We start from the raw sequence: 21,895 nt of genomic DNA, 5'->3' as shown, positions 1-21,895 counted from the left end.
GCACTCCTCCCTTCCTTCCATGCCTTTAGTTTGCAGGGAGAAGTAGTGCAAACCCCTGGCCCTTCCCTGCAATCACAGAGGGAGGCAGTAATCTTTGATTCCTTGCTCTGTGCATGGGATCCATGTCATCAGAGGCTAACCCAGCAAGTGTGGTGCTTATTTTCCCCTTCAGGGGAGTAAATAGGAGCCTTCTGTGTGGGACAGGTGTAGGTGAAGGCATGCATGGAAAAACACCATTGGAATGGGACATAAACTTTCCCCTCTGGTGGTCACCAGGTTTGTTCTATCCTGAAGTGCGAACCTTTTATCAGTTGAAGGCACAGAGTTCTGAATCAGCCATTGGCTGTATTTTCTCACTTGGGTTCTGTTTCCTGGCTATGTTTGCACCTGCCTTTTCCAAACAGCAGTAGGTAACAGCAGAAATAACATCAGGAGTAAGCTACTTCTCATCTACCACTTTTGTGAGAAATAAACTATTGCTATCTGTCTCCAAACTGAATAAAGAAGTATTGGTTATGTCGCAGATTCTGTTTTTCGGAAGGGCATCTGTCTAATGAGTCTGGGCAGGAGGGTAGAAGTGGGTGCAACCTATGACGGAACTGTTCTCTTTGTCTCTTCCGAACATCCCAGAAGAAGTGGCAGTAAACTACTGGATCTTTCAGAAGCATTTTGGTCTGATCTAATGCTGGTTAAGTACAAATCAGTCTCAGGCATGTCATGTTTACTCTTATGTCTTTTTAAAATTTCTATTTCAGGGCCAGTTTTGTGACTATTGCAATGCTGCTGATCCCAATAAAGCCCACCCAATAACCAGTGCTGTGGATGGGACAGAACGTTGGTGGCAGAGTCCTTCTCTCTCCCAAGGTTTGAAGTATGATGAAGTAAATGTCACTTTAGATCTAGGACAGGTAAGTCTGGATATTGTTGACACTGACTTTTCTTTATGATCCAAGAGAAAGATGAAATAAATTTTGTTAGGAGGACACTGTCTTTTTGTGCAAGTTAGTGTTTGTTCTAGAACATTTAGCGCTACTGTTGGCGGTTTTTTAATAAACTGTATCAAGATATTTTGGATTCTTGAGCAAAATGGCTTGATGGCAAGTCTTTCTTGCCAAGGTACTAGACTCTAACACCTGCTGCCACCAGGTCCTGAGATGTCCCAAAACCAAGCACAAGCTTTGAGGAAGAACTTCAAGGTCTTCAAATTGGGTTCCCTTTGCAAAATGTGGACCTAACATTGTTTAGAAGAAAACTCAAAACAAAGGAGTCTAGAGAGTCTCTTTAAAAAAGTACGAGTGCACTTTTAATGGATCATGGGCATATGCTTATTTAGCAAAGCAGTTTTTAAATAAAGATAGCATCAGAGACCGAGTACCTGAAAAAACAAAAGAAAGCAAAATATTACTTGATCTGGTTCAGTGTCTCTGTCTTAAATGGGACCGTCAAAAAAGGGCTAAACTTACATGTTCTGAAGTCCTTTGTGCATCTTATAAGTTTGTTTGCCTTAAAGACCTCAAGATAGTTATTTGCATGTTTTCTGGATTACTTATAGTCTCCAGGAAATCCAATTGGTTTCTAGTGTGGCTTAACCTGTGAACTAACTCCCCCGCCCCTTACCATTAGGTATCTGTGGTAACACTCCGTCTGCAGACCTAGAACCTAGAGACTTAAATTTCAGACACTACAAACTTCTTTTTTATATTTTAACTTTTATAAGTGAGCTTTTGAGACTGCTTAGTCTCCTGGTCCTCAGTGAGGGCAATGAATTCAGGGTGGTACCAGGTGTTCACTTGGCATATTACGAGCAGATTACAGGCATGAAGGAACCACACAGCAGGCTTGATGAAAACAACTAAGGAACAGGTTTATTTCAGTGGTATGTGTAGCTTATTTCTTTGTTTTCTCCAGCCCTTTCAGCGTTACACTAACAAAGCCCCTGGAAAGCTGGGCCTGAGAAAGTGTAACAGTTACTGTGCAGGTTTCTTGTCTGACTGGTTCAGACTTTTAATATGGAACAGAAAGGCTTTTAACTGTTTTTGACAGGAACAGCACTCAAACTCTATCTATCTTCAGAATACTTGAAATCCCTAATGGACTCTCTGCCTAACTAGCAGACCTCCTAACCCTTCTCCCACTAAAATCCAACAACTCTCAACTCTGTCAGTTGGCCAGCAGTTAACACCTCCTTCCCCCCCTTTTCAACATTCCAGTCCACCATTTGAAAGTGATTGGTTGAGTCTCCTGGAGGGAAGAACTTGAAACCATCCATCCTGGTATCCAGATTAAACCCTTGCATCCCTAGGTCAATGAGAAACCAGAGAGCCGCTAGTGACATCCAACACCCAAGTTGTATAACCAACCAAATCTCCCCAGTGCACCAACGGCTGTTTGCATCTTAACTGAGAGCCCTGGTGGAGATATGGAGGATGGGCACTATAAACAAAAATTTTTTCTTAGGTAGCCTAGTTCTAAGACAGTCTACCAATTACTCAGCTAGGAAACTAGATAACAAAATTAGGAAATACTATAGATCAGTGGTCCACAGCCTTTTTGAGCCTGCAGGTGCTTTTGGAATTCTGACACAGGGTAGTGGGTGCAACAACTAAATGGCTGTTTCAGGCAGTGGAGCCAGACACAAAATGGCTGCAACAAGATGCAAAGCCAGCCACAAAATATCATGGATAACTGTAATACTAACATAGAGAGTGGGGTCTATGACAGGCGTTTTGACCACATGGTGACTTGCCTGCCGGGTGTGAAGGCTGCGGACATCATGTGCTGTCTAGATAGGTTGATAGCGCCGGGGAGAAGTCAGCAGATGTGGTGTACATTGGTACCAGTGACATTGGGAAATGTAGTCATGTGGACCTGGAGGAAAAAAATTAGGTTAGTGAGCAGAGAGTTAAAGGCCAGGACCTGAAAGGTAGCATTCTCAGAAGTGCTGCTGGTCTCACAGGCAGGGCCAGCTAGACAGGCACAGATCAAGGCTCTCAATGTGTGGATGAGGAAGTGGTGCCAGGAGGAAGAGTTTAGATTTGTTAGGCACTGGGAAACATTCAGGGACAAGCCAAACCTGTACAAAAGAGACGGGCTTCACTTGAACCAAAAGGAAACTAGTCTGCTGGCGATTAATATCAAAAAGGTGGCAGAGAAGCTTTTAAACTAATCCCCGGGGGGGAAGCTGACGGGCTGAGGAGCCTCTGGTTTGGGACAAGTTAGTCCAATGGGATGATTGCGTAAACACTCAGGGTAATATTGATAGGAGCATAATAGAATGTGGGAGTGAGGGCACAATGGTGACTGAGGGTCATGTGTGGTGACTAAGGGTCCAAGGGAGGCAAGGGTTACTGGAGAGGGAAACACATTATAGGTGTCTATATACGATTGCTAGAAGTATCCAAGCCAAGATGAGCTGGGGGAGCTGGCGTGCTTTGTGTTCAGTGACAATTTAGATATAGTAGGTATCTCAGAAACATGGTGAATGGGGAAAAACTATGGGATACAGTCATTCCTGGGTATAAGCTATATAGGGAGGACCGGGAGGGATGGGTTGGGGGAGGTGTTGTGTTGTACATCAAAGAAGGCATAGAATCCAATAGGTTAGAAAATATCAGGGAAATTTTCTCCCCAACAGAAGTGATATGGGTGGAAATATAGGCCGTAAGTGAGGATGCACCTGATCAATCCCTGGAGGCTGATCTTGAGATGGAGAAGGAAATAAGGGAGGTGACTAGAGCAGGTAAGGTTATTATACTTGGAGAGTTGAACTACCCTCACATGTACACATTGAGGTTTAAACATGTGCTTGAGTCATGCTGTAGAAATGAGATTCCTAGACATCATAAATGACTGTGCACTGGAACAGTTGGGTCACAGAGCCAACCAGAGGGGTAGTGATCTTGAACTTGGTTCTGAGTGGGTCTCAAGACCTGGTTGTTATACCAGTTGGGAACAGTGACCGCAATGCTATTAAGTTCAGCATTCAAGTCAATGGAAAGTTACTCCCAAAGTCCAACACTGTAACATTTGATTTCAAAAGAGGGAACTTTACAAAAATGAGGGGAATAGTAAAAAGGAAGCTGAAGGAGAAACACAGGAGAGTCAAATCTCTAGAGGATGCTTGGAAGCTATTTAAAACCACACTAATTGAAGCCCAAATAGAAGGCATTCCACAGGTAAGGAAAGGCACTGCCAAGTCAAAAAGAAGGCCTGGGTGATTAACAACGCAAGTCAAAACCCATGCAAAAGCCCCTATTTTCAGGATGGGAGTCTGAAGAACTGAGTCAAACTGAGGTGACCAGAGATGAAGTTCTAGACCTACTAGGGAAATTAAAAGCCAATAAGTCTCCAGCTCCTGATGGCATTCACCCAAGAGTTCTTAAGGAACTCAGATGTGAGATAGTAGGTTATTAAACTGTATATGTCACTGGGGCACTTCTTGCTGCCTTCCCCAGCATCTGTTGCCTTGGGCTGACCATCGCCGCCTCACCTGGCCTCTGCTGGCTCTGGCCCTCCCTGCGGCCTCCAGAGCTGGAAAAAGTACAGAGGAGGGCAACTAAGATGATCAGGGGTTTGGAGTACCTTTCCTATAAGGAAAGGCTGAAGAGTCTGGGACTTTTCAGTTTACAAAAGAGACAACTAAGGGGAAATATGATAGATAAAACTATGCATGGGATAGAGAGAGCTGACAGAGACATTTTTCTCCCTCTCCCAAAATACTAGGATTTGAGGGCATCCAGTGAAGCTGATGGGCAGTAGGTTCAGGATGGACATAAGGAAATACTACTTTAAACAGAGAGTGATTAAAATGTGGCATTCACTGCCAGAGGATGTAGTGGTGGCCACAGGAATAAACAGCTTTAAAAGGGGATTGGGTAGATTCATGGAGGATAAGTCTATCAATGGCTACTAGTCATATTGACCAGAGTCGCTAATCCTCTGAGTATCAGAGCCAGGAGGCAATATCAGGGGAAGACCTTGGCCTCTTTGCCCTGTTGTTGGCCGTCCAGAGGAACTGGTTGGCCACTGTGTGAGACAGGATGCTGGACTAGACAAACCATTGGTCTGATCCAGTAGAGCTCTTCTTATGTTCTTGTGTTCTTATGTTCCCTGTGCTGAGACAGAAGAGTCACATAGGTTGGGCATATGTGCATATATGTGCATATATATATAAATATGTGCATATATGTGCATATAAATGTTCTAGTTCATCACCTGACATGTAGGTTTAGAGCAGTTCGGTGAATATACAAATAAGACATATACATTTTTTTCTTCCTCCTAAGAGAATTGGCAGCTTCAGGTTGAGATTGTATTTAAATACCTTTCTGAAATGGGCTCTAAAGTAGTAAGGTGGAGATCATTACAGAAAGTTTATCCAGATTACTCTGCAGGCTAGGTCAGCATGCTATTTTATGCTTCCTTTGAGTTAGAAAAAATACTGCATTGTGTGGAATTCCTTAGCTCTTTTATAAACAAGCAGCCATCAAATATGCACAATTAGAGGAAGGGGGCTGCAGTTGGAACTGTGGATTTTTCAGATGCTGTGTTCCTCCTATTCTCTTAAAGACCACCAGTGACTCCCTTCCGTCCTTTATAACGAATGTAAGATTTCAGAACTTTTAAAGCCGTGGATAACGATATCCTCTAGCTTTATTTTCTTGAAAAACTCAACACTAGTTTGCAAAGCTCCCCCCCCCAGTATTCATGTCCAATGGGAATATTCTAGTTCAAGATACTTTGGAGGAGCATTGTTAAGCACTCTCCTTGAATATATTCAATGCAAACAACCAGCCTGTTACAAATCCATCAGCAGAGCATACTGAAAGGAGACAGCAATACTACTCACCCTAAATCTGGTTCTCAGTGAGGGTCAGTACACTTGACTTCTGTCTCCCTTCCTCTGACCATCTAGGAATGAGCCTCCCTCTGTCATCTCCCTTTGTTCCCTTACATGCTTCGTTTCAATTGGTCACTCTCTCTTTAGTGCAAATCGTAGCTTACAATAATTAACAATAACTAGAAGTAACTAATCGAATCAGAATGCGCAAAGGCTAGAGTGAGAGGGAATAGGGCAGGTTAACGCAAGTTTCATCCATGTATATTCAAAACTTGGTTTGGCATTACATCTGAACTGAACCATGTCATTATTAGTCTCTGAATTGAAATTTGCTATAAACTGTTCCTCTGTTTTTCACAATAGCTGGTACTGGTGTCACATTCCAAGAGCAAGGGATTGAGATTTTCAGGACCGTTAATCTGCCAGGCAGAATCATAGGATTAAGCTCATTAATGCTGAGAAATACCCATTAGCATATAATTTGGACAAAAGCACAGTTTATTAGTCTTGGAGATGCCCACCCAGTTTGCTAGGTCATAGAGAATGGGACTCTGCTTCCTCACCCGTTTATTTTCCATATTTCCCACCAAAAATACAAACATTTCATTTCCTTAGATTAGATAAATTTTTAGAGTTATTGAATCAAGTTGAATCAAGAAACATCTTATGCAAATAATTAACGTTGTACTTATTTAATAACCTGTACCTCTTTTATCCAATTATATACCCTTAGCCATCTTTTATTTTGCAGTTTATTATCTTTACCTTGCAATAATAAACTCAAGTTATCCATTTGTGCTAGCTCTAAGAGCTTTGTTATTAAGTCCTCTTTTGAGGGTATTTTATCTGCTTCCTAAGTACTGCACTGCCACACTGTCATGTTTCTGGATAGTAAAGTTGTGCTGGTTATTGTTCACAGCTGTACAGCCACACTTATTCTCGTTGACCCTTTGCTGTTTAACCCATCAGTCTTTGCCCTATTCCTTGGTTTGATGAATGTTTATGGTTAGGCATACATTTAGGTCTGAGGTGTGTATAAAGTCCTATGGGAAGGGGCATTTGGGGATTTTTGTTCCAATTGAAAGGCTGCAAGTTCCTCAAGCACAGCCTGCCTTCTTTATCTCAGGCTACACTTCTTACACCCTCTCCAACAAAATTGCTTGAGAGGAGAAGGTTTGGGCACTTGTAGAGGTTTGGCATCATTTGTCTGTTTTGGGAATTTATACACCGCCTCTCTAGAGTCTTAATTTATGGCGGCTTACAAGTAAAAACAATAGCATACAATCATTTTAAGAATAGCGATATAAAAATGAACCAGAAACCAACATACCTTAAGGATCGCCTTCTCCCATATGAACCTACCTGTTCACTCCGGTCATCCTTGAAGGCCTTGCTTTGGTTGTCCCCACCATCTGAGGCTAGATGAGTGGTGAGCCAAGAAACGGCTTTCTTGGTTCTGATACCAAAATTTTTGGACTCCCTCCCCAGGGAGATTCGTCTGTCTCCCTCTATTGGTGTCTTCTGCCAGCGGGTGAAGACTTTTGTTTCATTCGCATACCTCAATAACAGTTATTGAACCTCCGTGATAATGGAGTTGTTTGTTTATCTGTTTTTGTTGAATTATTGTATAATTTTACATATTTTTAATTGTTCAAATGTTTTAATGTTTTATGGCCACCTCCTTGGGGACCCTGATGGGCTGGAAGGCAGCATAAAAAGGTTTTAAATAAAGAAATACACCATAAAACAACCACTGAACATGTGAAGAATAGACCTTGTACAAGAAACATATTATTCATAAAACAGCTAAATAACCAAAACTTCTTAGTTAAAAACCTGGGTAAAAAGAAATGTTTTGGCCTGGCACCTAAAAGATGATGTGGTAGGCACCAGGTGAGCCTTGAGGGAGAGGGCATTCGCAAGTTAAGGGGTGCATTTATTACACGTGATACATTTTAGATGTTGGTCTATTTATGTATTTATATAGCTATTATATCACATTTTTCAGCCCAGAGGGAACCCAGGTTAGTTTACATCATTGTTCTCCCCTCCTCCATCCTACCTTACAATTACTTCCATCTTGTGAGGTAGGTTAGGCTGAGAGCTAATGACTGGCCCAAATTCACCAAGCAAGCTTCCATGGCCTGCTGGGGATTCCAACCTAGCTGTCTCAGATCCTAGTTGGACATGCTGGTTTAATCTTCAAAAATTAAAGTATTAATTTGTAGTCTCCTTGTTTCTGCTAGAGGCAGAGATGAGATTAGAATTGCCCTCCGATCAGATCACTGTCGATAGGCTCCGGTTGAAGGCCAAGTCATACTTTGTCGTACAAGGAAAATTAGAGACCCATATTTTTTTTAAAGTTCTTTGAAGTCCTTTTGCTGACTTTGTATTCTTTCATCAATTTTTGCTCTGGTTTGGCGTACATAGTTACACAGTAACTGTTGCACTTGATAGAATCATTTTGGATTTGTGTTGCCCCAGGATAAAACTGGGTGCATGCAGAAATGCACGCACAGACATGTGTGCTCATTCACATCTTAATGTTAAAAAGGTCAACAGAGTACAGAAACATTAGGAAGAACTTCCTGACAGTTAAAGCAGTTCCTCAGTGGAACAGGCTTCCTCAGGAGGTGGTGGGCTCCTGTGGAGGGGGTACTTGTAAATTTCCTGCATTGTGCAGGGGGTTGGACTAGATGACTCCAGGGGTACCTTCCAACTCTATGATTCTGTGATTCTAAGTGGAGGAAGGATATGCATTGTAGTATTTACAGTGAATTTATATTATGTATTTGGAAATCATCATGATCATCAGGGCAATTCAGCAGGGGAATATGCTGCCAAGGTTGTTTCTAGGATCTGTATTCTTTGAGGCTGCTGGTAAAAGTTACATAAGCATCTGCTGGGGGTGCTTTGGGATAGGATTTGTGTTCTGTGGGCTGTTAGTTACATTAAATGTTCACTCAGGTCCCTTCCAGTCACAACATTCTTTTAATCCCATATTTTATTTTTAATTTTTAATGAATAGATGCATCTCAGGCTTGTAACACTTCATAATTTACTGTTTTATTCTGAGAAGCTTTTTGTTCTTATTTTGCTTTGATGTACTCATAATAGCTTACAATTCAGTTTTCTGAATACTAACTGCCTAAATTCATCATGATGCCCTTATGCTAATAGGGACTTCAGATCCATACTAAGAATACAGTCTAAGAAAACAGGTTCATGTGCTCTTTGTAAGCTGTGACCCTTTCTGGAATGTGGGTACTGTCCGGCCCACCAGGCTGCAGGTGAGGCCCTGGACAAGTGCAGTAACAGTACCCAGCAGACTGAGACCCAGTCCAGCAACTGGTAGCCACGTCAGCAAAATTGGAGCCAAATTAATCCCACACTGCCTCCAGCCTCACTACACGCTTATATAGGGAGTTTCCAATGCTAGGCTCATCTTGCAAGCTGAGTTGACACCTCTACCCCTGAGGAGTAGCAAGGCCCAGGTCCTACAGTGACTTACTGGGTTTTTATAGTGCTTCCTTAGCAGGGGGGAGGCTTTGGGCTGCCAAGCATTTCCCTCTCTGCCTGGTCCATTTTGACAGGTCTGGCCACTCTGAGCCTGCCTTGGCAGGAAGGGTGGGGTATAAATCAAATCAAATCAAATCAAACCAAACAAGTAAGTCCATGAAGATAGATCCAGTTGGTCAGCCATATTGGTCTGAAGCAGTACAACAAATTTAGAGCCTGATGGCACCTTTAAGACCAACAAAGGTTTATTCAAGGTATGAGCTTTCGTGGGCATTCAAATACGTTAGAATGGCAGGCAAGGGTTGAACCTTGCTATAAGTATGAACCTTGACTGCCATTCTAACGTATTTGATAAAGTGTGTGTGCCCATGAAAGCTCATACCTTGAATAAACCTTTGTTGGTCTTAAAGGTGCCATTGGACTCTGAGTCCATGCTGAGGTTCTTTGGTTTGAGGGGCCTGCTGGGTCAGGGAGCAGTGCCAGTGCTGGTAAAGATTCCCATTGGGGAGGTACTTAAGGCATTCACCTTGCAGGGAGCATCTGGATGGGGCTTGGGGGCAGGTCCTCTGCCTCCAATAAGGGCTCATCCTCCCATGCTAACCTTGGGCAGTGCGTGACAGGTGCCTAGCAAGGTGTAATGAGACCATTGTCTATTAGAAGCTAAGGCTGGGGGTTACATGTTACCTCAGCAAATGTATTTACAATTCTGCTTTTGCCAAGCTAAGCAAAGGCGAGATCTGGTCATTTGCAAGGAAGAATCAGATAGAAGTATGCACAGCCTTTCCTAGATACCCAGATCTTGGTTCTATAATGGGGGAAATTGATTAAAAAATGGCTTTGCAGAAGAGAAACAGACAGTGAGAAATGGGTTAAGGACTGTCTACTATTTCTCTGCTGCAAATGCTTCCCTGTCTGTGTATTTGCATTATGAAACAGACATGGGCTTGGGTGTGCTGTGTTTGCCTCATAATGTGTCGTTGCAGCCTAAGAACATTGTTCTTGATAGAGCTGTTTCAACAAAGAAAGTACCTTCACTTTCTGGGAGGACACAGGTCTCTGCTTGTTTCCAGTTCAAGAAAACATTTTGTTTTTCTGACTTGACTTTCCTTTGCTCAGATCTGTATCTAATGTGAACTATACACACCAGGGGCACCTTAGAAATAGTTACCTCCTTTACTGTGTTGCATTGCAATAACGTACATGTTACTCATTTACCAATTACTCATCATTGCAACATTTAAACAACTCACTGAGTCAGATGGACCTTTGAATAATATGAAGTTCCTCACATCTAAATCCCCACTCTGGATGCTCTTAGTGTTATAATGACGATAAAATGGAGGAGAAGAAGACAATATAAGCTGCTTTTGGATTGCAGTTGGGGAGAAAAGGCAGGATATAAATCAAGCAAATAAATAAACTTGTAAGTTAATAATAACTTGCATGAGTAACAACCACTTATGCATGAGACGACTCCTGTACAGTGAGACAGCCAATGCGGTGTAGTGGTCAGAATCTCAGGCTAGGATCTGAGAGACTCGAATTTGAATTCCCAGTCTGCTGGGTCCTTGGGCCCATCACACACTCTCAGCCTGACCCACCTCACAAGGTTTCGATGAGGGTACAATAGGGGAGAGAAGAATGGTGTAAACTGCTTTGGGTTCCCATTGGGGAGAAAGGCAGGGTTTTATCGAAGCACAGAAATAAATGTTCACGACTTCCGGTTGATGGCAGCATGCTCACTTGAAGCACAGACATAAATGTTCACATGGGATGCTATGGCTGAATTTCTCTTAGGCTGTAGTCACACACATGAAATAATCCACCTTCAATCCACTTTCAGTGCACTTTCCAACTGGATTTTACTGTGTGAACTGGCAAAATCCAATTGGAAAGTGGATTGAAAGTGGATTATTTAGTGTGTGTGACCGCAGCCAGAGTTTCCCTAGGGGGTACTAAGGGTTTCCTAACCAAAATGAATATTTTTTCTTTAATGTATAGAGTGCTTCTTTAGCTGTGCTGGAGACAGTCAGATGGCCAGCTACCCAACGGAGGGTAGCAGAAAGTGTATGATATAACTTTGCTTTCACATGTTGCGTACTTTCAGTGGACTCTAGTTATCATGCTGGGAGCATGGATTGATAGAACTGAAGCATTAATTTTAGTTTGTGGATGACTGTTGAAGAAGGCAGGGGAAAATGACAATTGATTTAGTCTTTGGCGAATGAGCAGGAAAATAGTGAAGCATCCACATTTCCTACAGCTGGCAGGTTAAATTCTTACAGAAAGCAGCCCTTTCTTTTACTTAGGAACTTTTAACATGTAGTGCTATCTTAACTGGAGAGAACTATACTTAGTGGATACACAATTAGTAGGGAGTATTCCAGAGCTCTTTACCCTTTTAGCTCCCTTACCCTGTGGGCCAAACCACATGATACACCTGACATGTGCCAGGTCATGGGTGCGCCTCTGGACCGACAGTCCGACATACATGGAGGAACGCATCTTAAAAACCACTCATGATCTGAGCGGGGAGGAGTTTCTGGTTTCCCTCTCACTTCTCTTTCACCAGGAGGAGGGGGCTTTTTGCACATTTTCTTCAGCTTCACATGCCCTAGGAAGGACACTTTGTAAGTGTCCCATTTTCATGTAGTTGTGACTTTGGTAACCAATCATAGCATAGTACCAAGAATATATAAGTCTTTAGCTGTTACTGTACTAATGGAAAGCCTCTAACATGAAGTTTTCCTGTCTTTGTGAAAAAGACAAAGACACTATCTCTGCGTATTTGTTGGTCATTTCTTTACATGGGTACTGTGGTAGTTTTCTTCTTGTGTAACATTGTGATTCATGGATGGTATACTATAGCTCTCTGTCAGTATTACTGGGTTGTTTTGCTTATACTAGCATTGTTTTGTTTTCTATGCTGCTGGGTTGTCATAATGTAACTACAATATGCTATCATTATCCAGTGGTACCCGGCATCTAGAATGATTTTTAGATTGGTGGTGGAGCCAGTGGTGCCCGGTATCTAGAATGATTTTTAGATTGGTGGTGGGTTCAGCATGGAGAATTTTTGCTTTTTAGCAAACAATACTAGAAGAGGTGGACCTTTGAGAAATTGTTGGCAGGAGAATCCCCCCACTGGACCCTCATGTCCTTGTTCTTGCTCTGCTTTTTCTTCTTTCTTCCCCTCTGCTTGGTTTCCCCCTCCTGTTTGTCCACACACTTGATCTTCCTGTTTGTTTGCCTCTCCCTGCCCCAACTTCCTTCTCACCCATACTGGTTCTTTCTCCATTCCCACTCCTCTCTGGTGTCTGCTTTCCCAACCACACCACTGGTTCTGGTCCCTGCTTCCACCCCTCAACTCTTTCTCCTGGTTGTGACTACTGCCACCGTGGCCTTCTGGGTTGCTGAAGCATCCCATCACAATACGAATTCCTTCTCCTTGCACTGTAATTGAATTGTAGTCATGGGCAGTTGTCTGAGCAACCCAAAATGACAACTGGGATCTTCACATGAGATCTTGGTAAGCAGGTAACTCTGTTTTTCTTTTTGTTTGTTTTTAATGTCTGTAGAAGCAACAGACATCGCTATTCTAGCACCGAGGTTTTTGTTTTTTTTAAACACCTGTGTTTTTTGCTTTTAAAACATTTGCTTTCTCCCCCCTGGAAACCTGTGCATCCCCCTGGGTTTGCAAAAACTTATACCCTATTTCTGAACGGCCACGTTATGCAGATTTCTTAAATCTGTGCGGGGATCCACTCATGGGTGTGAGCTATATGGACATGCTCAACCTCATATAACTACAATTTTAAAGCAGTTGTAGGAGAATGGTGTGTACACTACGACTGCTGTGTAGACAAGAACTCTCAGCGGCCACAGTACCAGTAGCTCTTCTGACAACTCACAAACATACTGGATGTTAGTGTAGTACATTCCCAATAGTGTTGAAGTTCCTAACCCTCTTTTGCCAAGCCTTTGTGGGAGGTTTGCATGCACTGTACTTTTTCATACCATCTAATATCTGAGCATGTAAACCCAGAGCTCTTGTGATGCAGTGTTGTCATTCATGTCTGTGTTTTCCTGCCTATTGTACGTGCACATTCGCTGCCTGATTGATGGTGCTGCAGGCAGGCCAGGCAAGGATGGCTTCTCCCAAGCTGCCGTCATCCATCAGATCTTGCAGTGGGCCCAAGGGGATTAGAGCTTCACTCCAGGAAACTTCACAACAGAGTTATTTTTGCTTTCTCTCCCCCCCCCCACCCCCCCTAATGATCAGAAGCCACCGCAGGACCCTTCATGTAAAATTGAAATCCACTCCTGTTCCAGGCGTCTTTCTTGTTTTAAGTCCACCTGTTCGATAAACCAATTCATCACAGCCCTTCCTACTATGCTAATAAATCATCAATTTTTACTCTAATACTACTAATAATTGCATTTTATGTACCACTATGTAGAAATGAATACTCCTAAAGTCATGCCAGTTGTTTCTTGCGATTTAAAGTTTCTTGAACATTTTCTCTTAAAGTAATAAACAGCTGTGAAATCTCATATCTAGTTATCTGTTTCTCAAGTGTGGGCAGATGTGCAGATACTTAATCAGATTAATCAGATTTCCCCCCAAACTAGAGGAAACCCTCAGGTTTCCAGAAAAATCAGATATCTGTAAAAAATTAAATGGGGGAGGGTTCAAGCCCCCCAAGTATGCCACTATCTGCAAATGTGCAGACAGTGGACTTGCCTCCCATCTGTGGTGGTGGCTTCTGAGGGCTGCTTTGGGCCTGCCTACAGTGGCGGCGGCCTGAGAGAGCCACTCTGGGCCCACCCTCAGTGGTGGCATTGACCTCCTGGAGCTGCTCTAGGACTGCCCTCTGCAGTGGCAGCAACAGTCCAGAGTAGCTCCAGGCCTGCCCTTGGCAGTGGCAGCCTGTGAGAGCTACTCTGGGCCCACCCTTGATGGTGGCAGCAACTGCCTAGATCTGCGCCAGGCACACTGCAGCAGCCTGCAAGAGCTGCGCCAGGTACAGACATACTAGCAGAGGCCTGTGAGAGGCACACTGGGTCTGGACATGCTAGCAGCGAAGCCCAAGAGCTGCCCTGGGCCCAGGATCTCTGCTGCACACCCTGCCACAGTATGAGGAGGAGGGCAGAAGAACAGAGTTGTCGCTACCCCCCCCCCAGCTGGCAGAGATGCAGGTAGCGGGGTGAGGAATCATCATTGCACCACTGAGCACACAACAATGGAAGGGGTATGGAAGTCACCACTCCCCCTCTCCGCATCAAGGGCAAAGGTGTGTGTGGGGGTGCAGGAGTCATTGCTCCCTCCCTCGCTGACCTGGCAAAGCTAGAGGCTGGAGGGGAGCACAGGAGTAGTAGCTTCCCCCATACCAGCCAGGCAAAGCTATAGGTGGAGAGAGTCATGATTCCCGCTCCTCCAAGATAACAACAGAGGAGGGGCTGACTGCCAGGGGTTGGGGTTGAGTGACTTAAGTGGTGGCATCGAAAGAAAGAGAGAATGGCTGTCAGAAAAGGTGTGGGGAACATGAAATAGAGACAAGGGGAATGGGATGCCTCCTCCCCGCAAGTTCCTTCTGGGTCCCCATTTGTATATTCTGATGCTGAGTTATTGTGTGTGTGTGTGTGTGTGTAAGGGACCTCTGGGGTCATCTAGTCCAACCCCCTGCCCAATGCAGGAAATTCACAAGTACCCCCTCCACACCCACAGTGACCACTGTTCCATGCCCAGAAGATGACAAAAAACCTCCAGGATCCTTGGCCAAACTGGCCTGGAGAAAAATTGCTTCATGACCCCAAAGTGGCAATAAGCATTTCCTTGGGCATGTAAGAAAGGGCCACAAGAACTAAGCACTGAAGCAACCCTTCCTCCCCTCCCTCTCATGATCTGCCTAAGTTCACACAATCAGCATCGCTGTCAGATGGCCATCTAGCCTCTGTTGGAAAACCTCCAAAGAAGGAGAGTCCACCACCTCCCGAGGAAGCCTGTTCCACTGAGGAACTGCTTTAACTGTGAGGAAGTTCTTCCTAATGTTTAACCGAAAACTTTTCTAACTTAATTTCAACCTGGTGGTTCTGGTTCGACCTTCTGGGGCAACAGAAAACAACTACACACCATCCTCTATATGAAAGCCCTTCAAGTACTTGAAGATGGTTATCATATCACCTCTTAGTCGTCTCCTCTCCAGGCTAAACATACCCAGCTCCTTCAACCTCTGCTTATAGGACTTGGTCTCCAGACCCCTCACCATCGTCGTTGCCCTCCTCTGGACACGTTCCAGCTTGTCTATAACTTTCTTAAATTGTGGTGCCCAAAACTGAACACAATGCTCTAGGTGCGGTCTAACCAGAGCAGAGTAAAGTGATGCCATCGCTTCATATGATCTGGACACAATACTTCTGTTGACACAGCCCAAAATCGCATTTGCCTTTTTAGCAACCACATCACACTGCTGACTCATGTTCAGTGTATGGTCTACTAAGTCCCCTAGATCCTTTTCGCACATACTACTGCCAAGACAAGTCTCTCCCATCCTATAATTATGAGTTTGATTTCCCCCCCTAAATGCAGAACTTTACATTTATCCCCATTGAAATTCATTTTATTTGTTTTAGCCCAGTTTTCCAGCCTGTCAAGATCATCCTGAATTCTGACTCTCTCTTCTATTGTATTTGCTACCCCTCCCAATTTAGTATCATCTGCAAATTTAATAAGCATTCCCTCTATCCATTTATCTTCTAAATCATTGATAAAGATGTTGAACAAAACAGGTTCCAGGACAGATTCTTGAGGCACTCCACTTGTCACTCCTCTCCAAGAAGTTGAGGAACCATTCACAAGCACTCTTTGGATGCGATCTGTCAACCAGTTACAGAGCCACCTAACAGTCATAGGATCCAAACCAAATTTTATCAATTTGTCAACAAGAATATTATGTGGAACCTTATTGGTATTGAATGTGATTTATTAGATTGCTTTCTTTTGAAAAGTTAAACTCTGTACATAAAACATACTTTTTGTTGAATATGCATTCCATGGGAATTTAGAGAACCTGCAAAACATATTGTTATACTGTTATATAGATATAATGCTATTCAGTTGCTGATTTAAAAAAATAAAAAGGCCCCTGGTGGCAGTGAGAGGGAATGGCCTCTGTGACAGCAAAACCTCCTGGGAATCCAGGGGCCAGCCTGCCAGCTATTGGCTCTGCCACCTTCGCCAGCAGTGGGGAAAAGCCTCTAGCAAGGACAATAATGATATGGAGCAAGTTGGGTTCTATCCCTTTTAACATTTAAAGGGCCATGGTTGGAGGCCAGGTCTTTCTTACCACCAGCTAGATCAAGATGGGTAATCAAGAGCTAGGTTTACTGTCTCATTACCAATTCTGATTTCTCCATACCTCTGCATATCACATCTAAATCAATCATGCTTGCTATTGTCATTTGCCTGCTATTGTCATTTGGCATCTGAAATCACTTCACCCTCCAAGATATAAGGACAGATGGACTCAAATTCTAGCTGTACCTGAAGAAGTGAGAGCGACTTATGAAAGCTCATACCCTGCCACAAATTTTGTTAGTCTTTAAGGTGCTACTGGACTACCACCAGCTGTTAGTCAACATCTGTCTCTTTCCTGAAATGCTAACAGATGTTTCCCAGGCTGGCTGCTTCTCTTTCCTTCTCCCCTCTCTTGCTCCTCCCTGAAACACTCCCAAAATTGCAGGAGATAAATCTTCACTATTCCTGGAATTTCAGGAGTTTTTTGGCTCATTCCCAGTACCCCCTAGCCATCCCCAAACAGGTAATTTCAGGTAGAAGTTTGGCTCAGGTATACCTGAATGCACACCCCTACTCAGGGCATCATATATGGTTCTCCCCGTCTTTACATTTTACCCTCATAACAACGAAGTGAGGTAGGTTTCACAGAAAGAGAGTGACTAAAGGAACATTAACTGATTTGATTGATAGAAACACATTGTTAATCTTAGCAGAGTTCATGTAGAGTTTGTGATTTAAGAAGAGTTAACATCTGAAAGTAGAGTGAAATGAATATAGTGTGAGGTAAGAAGTTGTAGTTGCATGTTTAATCAAACGTGTTTTTGATTCCTGCAGGAACTATGAGAACACATAATATTTTATAGTTGAAAGGTACAAACGTAACTTGATGCACCTGATATAGGGGAGTGTGTTGTTTGCCAATGAGATTGGTGCTGGCATGCACGTAGGAAGGTGGGCCTCAGAGTGATTGGCAGTCTGCTTTTAAGACAATTTTGTGGTGCACTGACTTGCAAAAATATAACAAAGTTTGGGTCCAATGGCACCTTTAAGACCAACAAAGTTTTATTTAAGGTGTAAGCTTTCGTGTGCAAGCACACTTCCACAGACAGTCTAAATAAACTACCTACTTGTGAATCAAAAAATTTAAAAAAATTTTTTTGGGAAGTGTAGTATAAGGACAAGATCAGCTCCATATTTCTCAGGACTTAGAAGTGTAAAAGGAGCTGCGGTGGCTCAAGTGGTTAAGACGCTGAACTGCAGGCTGTTGAAGGTCAGTAGTTCAGCAGTTCGAGACCCGGGTGCTGCATGATGGAGTGAGCTCCCATCTCTAGTTCCAGCTCCTGCCAACCTAGCAGTTCGAAAGCAAGAAATTGCAAGTAGATAAATAGGTACCACTTCGGTGGGAAGGTAACAGCGTTCCGTGCGCCTTGGTGTTTAGTCATGCCGGCCACATGACCACGGAAACGTCTTCGGACAGCGCTGGCTTTTCGGCTTTGAAACGGAGATGAGCATCGCAACCCTAGAGTCGGATTCGACTGGCTTTCGAGCAAGGGAACCTTTACCTTTACCTAGAAGTGTAAAAACAAAACACAACTGGTATTTTCCTCATACCTTTACAGAGAAAAACCCAGACAAGAAAGAGAAACACCCAATCGCCTTCTCCCATAGTTACATACTGTATAGTTGAAAGAGAGAATCAAAACATGGTGACAGCCAATAAAAATTCCCAGGTGGCTAGATTCTCCTAAGCACCCAAAATAAATGACTGGTTTTAAAACACCCACGCATAAGGTGTGATAATTAATAGCAGGTGTAGGAACTGTCAGTTTAAATGTCAATTTCAAGCCTGTAATGAGAGATAATTAGATTAATGGAATTAGATCTAATGAAAGATTTAAGCCATCTGGGAAAATGGTCTAAGATTTATGAATGAAAAAATCTTCCTTCTGTAATAACGAACATGAAATATTGTTAACATTATATGAATGTGCCCAATATTGAAATAGCTAGCAAGGAAGGTTGGCCTTGCCCCAGATGGTTTGGTAATTCAGATCTTCTTTTGGAAGATGAAAGAATAGTTTTGGACTTGAAAGCTATAGCATAAGAAAACCTTGACTTTGGCCTCTTGGGGTGTCTGCCCCCCCCTTTATTTGTAGTCTACTCTACTTTCCCATGACCTCTCATAGCATGCAGTATGCAATATTTCCTTTTCTACCTTGTAAAAAATTCCCAAGTGTTCTAAACCTCTCCCTTGCCCAGCAGATTTCATATTGGAATCTGTTATGAAGTATACCATTGAGTATAATTTATTAATAGGGTTTTCTTTATCAAACTTGTGCCACAATACATATGTTAGTCTCTAGTCTAGGGCATCCCAAACCCTTTTTTACACAGCTGTTTGTAGCAGTTCGAAAGCAAGAAATTGCAAGTAGATAAATAGGTACCACTTCGGTGGGAAGGTAACAGTGTTCCGTGCGCCTTGGTGTTTAGTCATGCCGGCCACATGACCACGGAAACGTCTTCGGACAGCGCTGGCTCTTTGGCTTTGAAACGGAGATGAGCACCGCAACCCTAGAGTCGGACTCGACTGGCTTTCGAGCAAGGGAACCTTTACCTTTACCTTTGTTGATGCTAAAATGTCCTGGCATGAAATGCAGTGGTGAAAACTTGTGGTGTTTGGTTACCATTCAGGTATAGATAACAAGATTTTCCAAACAATGCGTGATGAAATACTATAGATAGTTCTGTCTGCAGCAGTATTGAATTAATAACCACCAAAAAGGAAGAAAGGAGGAGAGAAAAAGATGTTTCCAGACATGATGTAAAAGCACCACAGTGTGTAGTACTGATGTAGTACTGAACATATCATGCCAACTTAGACTGGCCTGGGTGCAAGAGATTTCAGGTTCAGTTTGAGTAACAAGTACACAAATCCAGCATGGGTCATGCCACAGCCATACAGCATTTCCATGTTTAGGCGTACAGATCCATCTTCGTGCCGTGTAGGCTTCAGCTCTGTTAATTATTCTCTTTGATGTTTGAGAAACGAGTAAGCCAAGCCCCAGTACACCGTTCCAAGTAAAACATCATAAAAATGAAGAGAGCATAGTGCTGACAGAGGAATTAGAAAGATCGAAGCCCAAGGCTGCAGTTTTAAAACTGTTTTGAACAGCTCCACTGAAGTCATGTTCCTTATAATTTCAGGAGAATATTTACATGAAACATGCTTGTCTTTATTAGACAATGATGAAAAGATTGTTTTATTTATGTTAGCAAGATCAATAGAATAAGAGTGGTGCTGTGAAAATACAGCAAAATAAAACAACACCACATAAAATATTTATATAGGAAATGTATAAAATACTTTAATAATGTACATTGGTATACATCATAAATCATGATTATAATACCTTATAAATACTACCCAACAACATCATTCTGCACAGAATCCTTTGTAATACTTTCAGTAGTGTAGAAATGGGGAAGAATCAATTTGCTGTGCCCTTCTGCTTTAAGAATCACATACATTTCAACCAGAATCTTCATACTGTAATGAAAATGCTCCCAAGTCTAAATTCACTATAAAACTTCCTTCTGTTCTGTCTTTGTCATATTAATTTTTAGGCACATGTGTATCATCCAAAATTAAATTCTTGTATGCGAGCTGTTACTTTCCATCAGAGAGAACATCTCCAAGTTGGGGAGAAACTCTTCTCATCCAGCCATACTTTTCAGCTGGAAAGATAATTGCTGTGCTCAGCTGAAAATGAAAATGGTGAACAGGGTGGCTGGTTCAGAAGACTGTTTTAAAATGCCTGATGTAGAAGAAGTACTATTAAAAGGGAATAGCCACGTTGCTCAGTGATTCCCCTTTCAGCTTTCCTATCCTGTCCTCCTCTTGCTTGTTATGTGTGATGCTCCAATGTGAAATCTGCTGTTCAGGTTTTTGTACTGAAGGTTCTCATGGGTTACTACAAGAGCCAGCTTCCAGTTCCATATCTACTTGACAAAGTGATGGTTTTAGAAATCTACACATGTTGTGATCTCCAAAAGCAGAAGTAGTAGGAGTAGTGCTCATCTGAATCAATCTATAATATTATCTGATTGTCTTCTTGTACTGGGGTTCCAGTTCATGAAGTAACTCTTTACTGTCTTAGGCTTGTTACCAATGTTCCCTCTAGGCTGTGGAGTCTTGTGAGCAAAAATTCTACTTTGTGAGCGACTGGCATTAAAGCTGTGAGTGAGCGATTTGGCCGCTGCATAAATTAGTTTGCTCTGGAGACATCCCTTCCTGAGCTAAGACAAAAATGTGTGAGCCGGAGGCTAAAAATCTGTGAGCTAGCTCACACTAACTCAGCTTAGAGGGAACACTGCTTGTTACAACACATCAGATTCATAGAACACTGAATTGCATGTGCATAGAAGCGAAAATATTTACTATACATGTAAATGTAGAAAGCATAATGCATGCCACTTTCCTGTGCTGTTTTCTCAAGAACTAACACGATTAGCTTTCTTCTTGTAGTGCACAGAGGAGTTAATATAACTGGAGCTTACTCAGCACAGCTATTTATATTACTATAACGTTTCTTTACATATATTTATATGTTCCTTACATCTATTTTATTACCAGTTCTTTCATGTGGCCTATATCCTCATCAAATTTGCAAACTCTCCTCGTCCAGATCTGTGGGTGTTAGAAAGATCGGTAGACTTTGGAAGAACTTACACACCGTGGCAATTTTTTGCTTGTGAGTATCAACATTTAAATGTTTTTACAGCTTTTAAGGAAGGGGTTAACAATCTTTTCACAGTCAAAAACATTTCACCCCCACCTGGCAGATTTTGCAAGGATATGTAAGCTATATAATGTTAATTAGGCTTTTTTTGTAGCAGGAACTCCTTTGCATATTAGGCGACACACCCCTAATGTAGCCAATCCTCCAAGAGCTTACAGTAGCCTCTGTAAGAAGAGCTCTGTAAACTCTTGGAGGATTGGCTACATTAGGGGTGTGTCGCCTAATATGCAAAGGAGTTTCTCCAGCAAAAAGAGCCCCATTAGGGACCTGCCCCAATCTAGTTGGGTTAACAGCAATATTGCCATGATTGCATATTTAACAAGAAATTGGTTTAAATGTTTCAACACTGAGAAGCCTTTAAAGAATGCAGTAGAATTCTGTGTAGAAATAGGGGCAAACCCTACTTTGGGCGTCTTTTGGAGTTTAATAAATGATCTTGAA

General features: G+C 42.6%; 1 protein-coding gene across 1 annotated transcript in view; it reads left to right on the top strand.

Annotated features, from left to right (window-relative positions):
* The window catches only part of LAMA3 (laminin subunit alpha 3), a 169,607-nt gene that overhangs the window by 7,634 nt on the left and 140,078 nt on the right, over window positions 1-21,895 (top strand). Inside the window, exons 2-3 of the mRNA XM_015420742.1 lie at window positions 756-908; window positions 21,289-21,406. Of these exons, the coding sequence (XP_015276228.1) occupies window positions 756-908; window positions 21,289-21,406 (271 nt within the window). The remainder of the gene's footprint in view (window positions 1-755; window positions 909-21,288; window positions 21,407-21,895) is intronic.

This window comes from Gekko japonicus, unplaced genomic scaffold (genome assembly GCF_001447785.1).
Source record: "Gekko japonicus isolate JY-2015 unplaced genomic scaffold, Gekko_japonicus_V1.1 scaffold1602, whole genome shotgun sequence".
NCBI classification, from domain to species: domain Eukaryota; kingdom Metazoa; phylum Chordata; class Lepidosauria; order Squamata; family Gekkonidae; genus Gekko; species Gekko japonicus.
The sequence above is the reverse complement of the archived record's forward strand: the minus strand, read 5'-3'. Positions and strand labels throughout refer to the sequence as shown.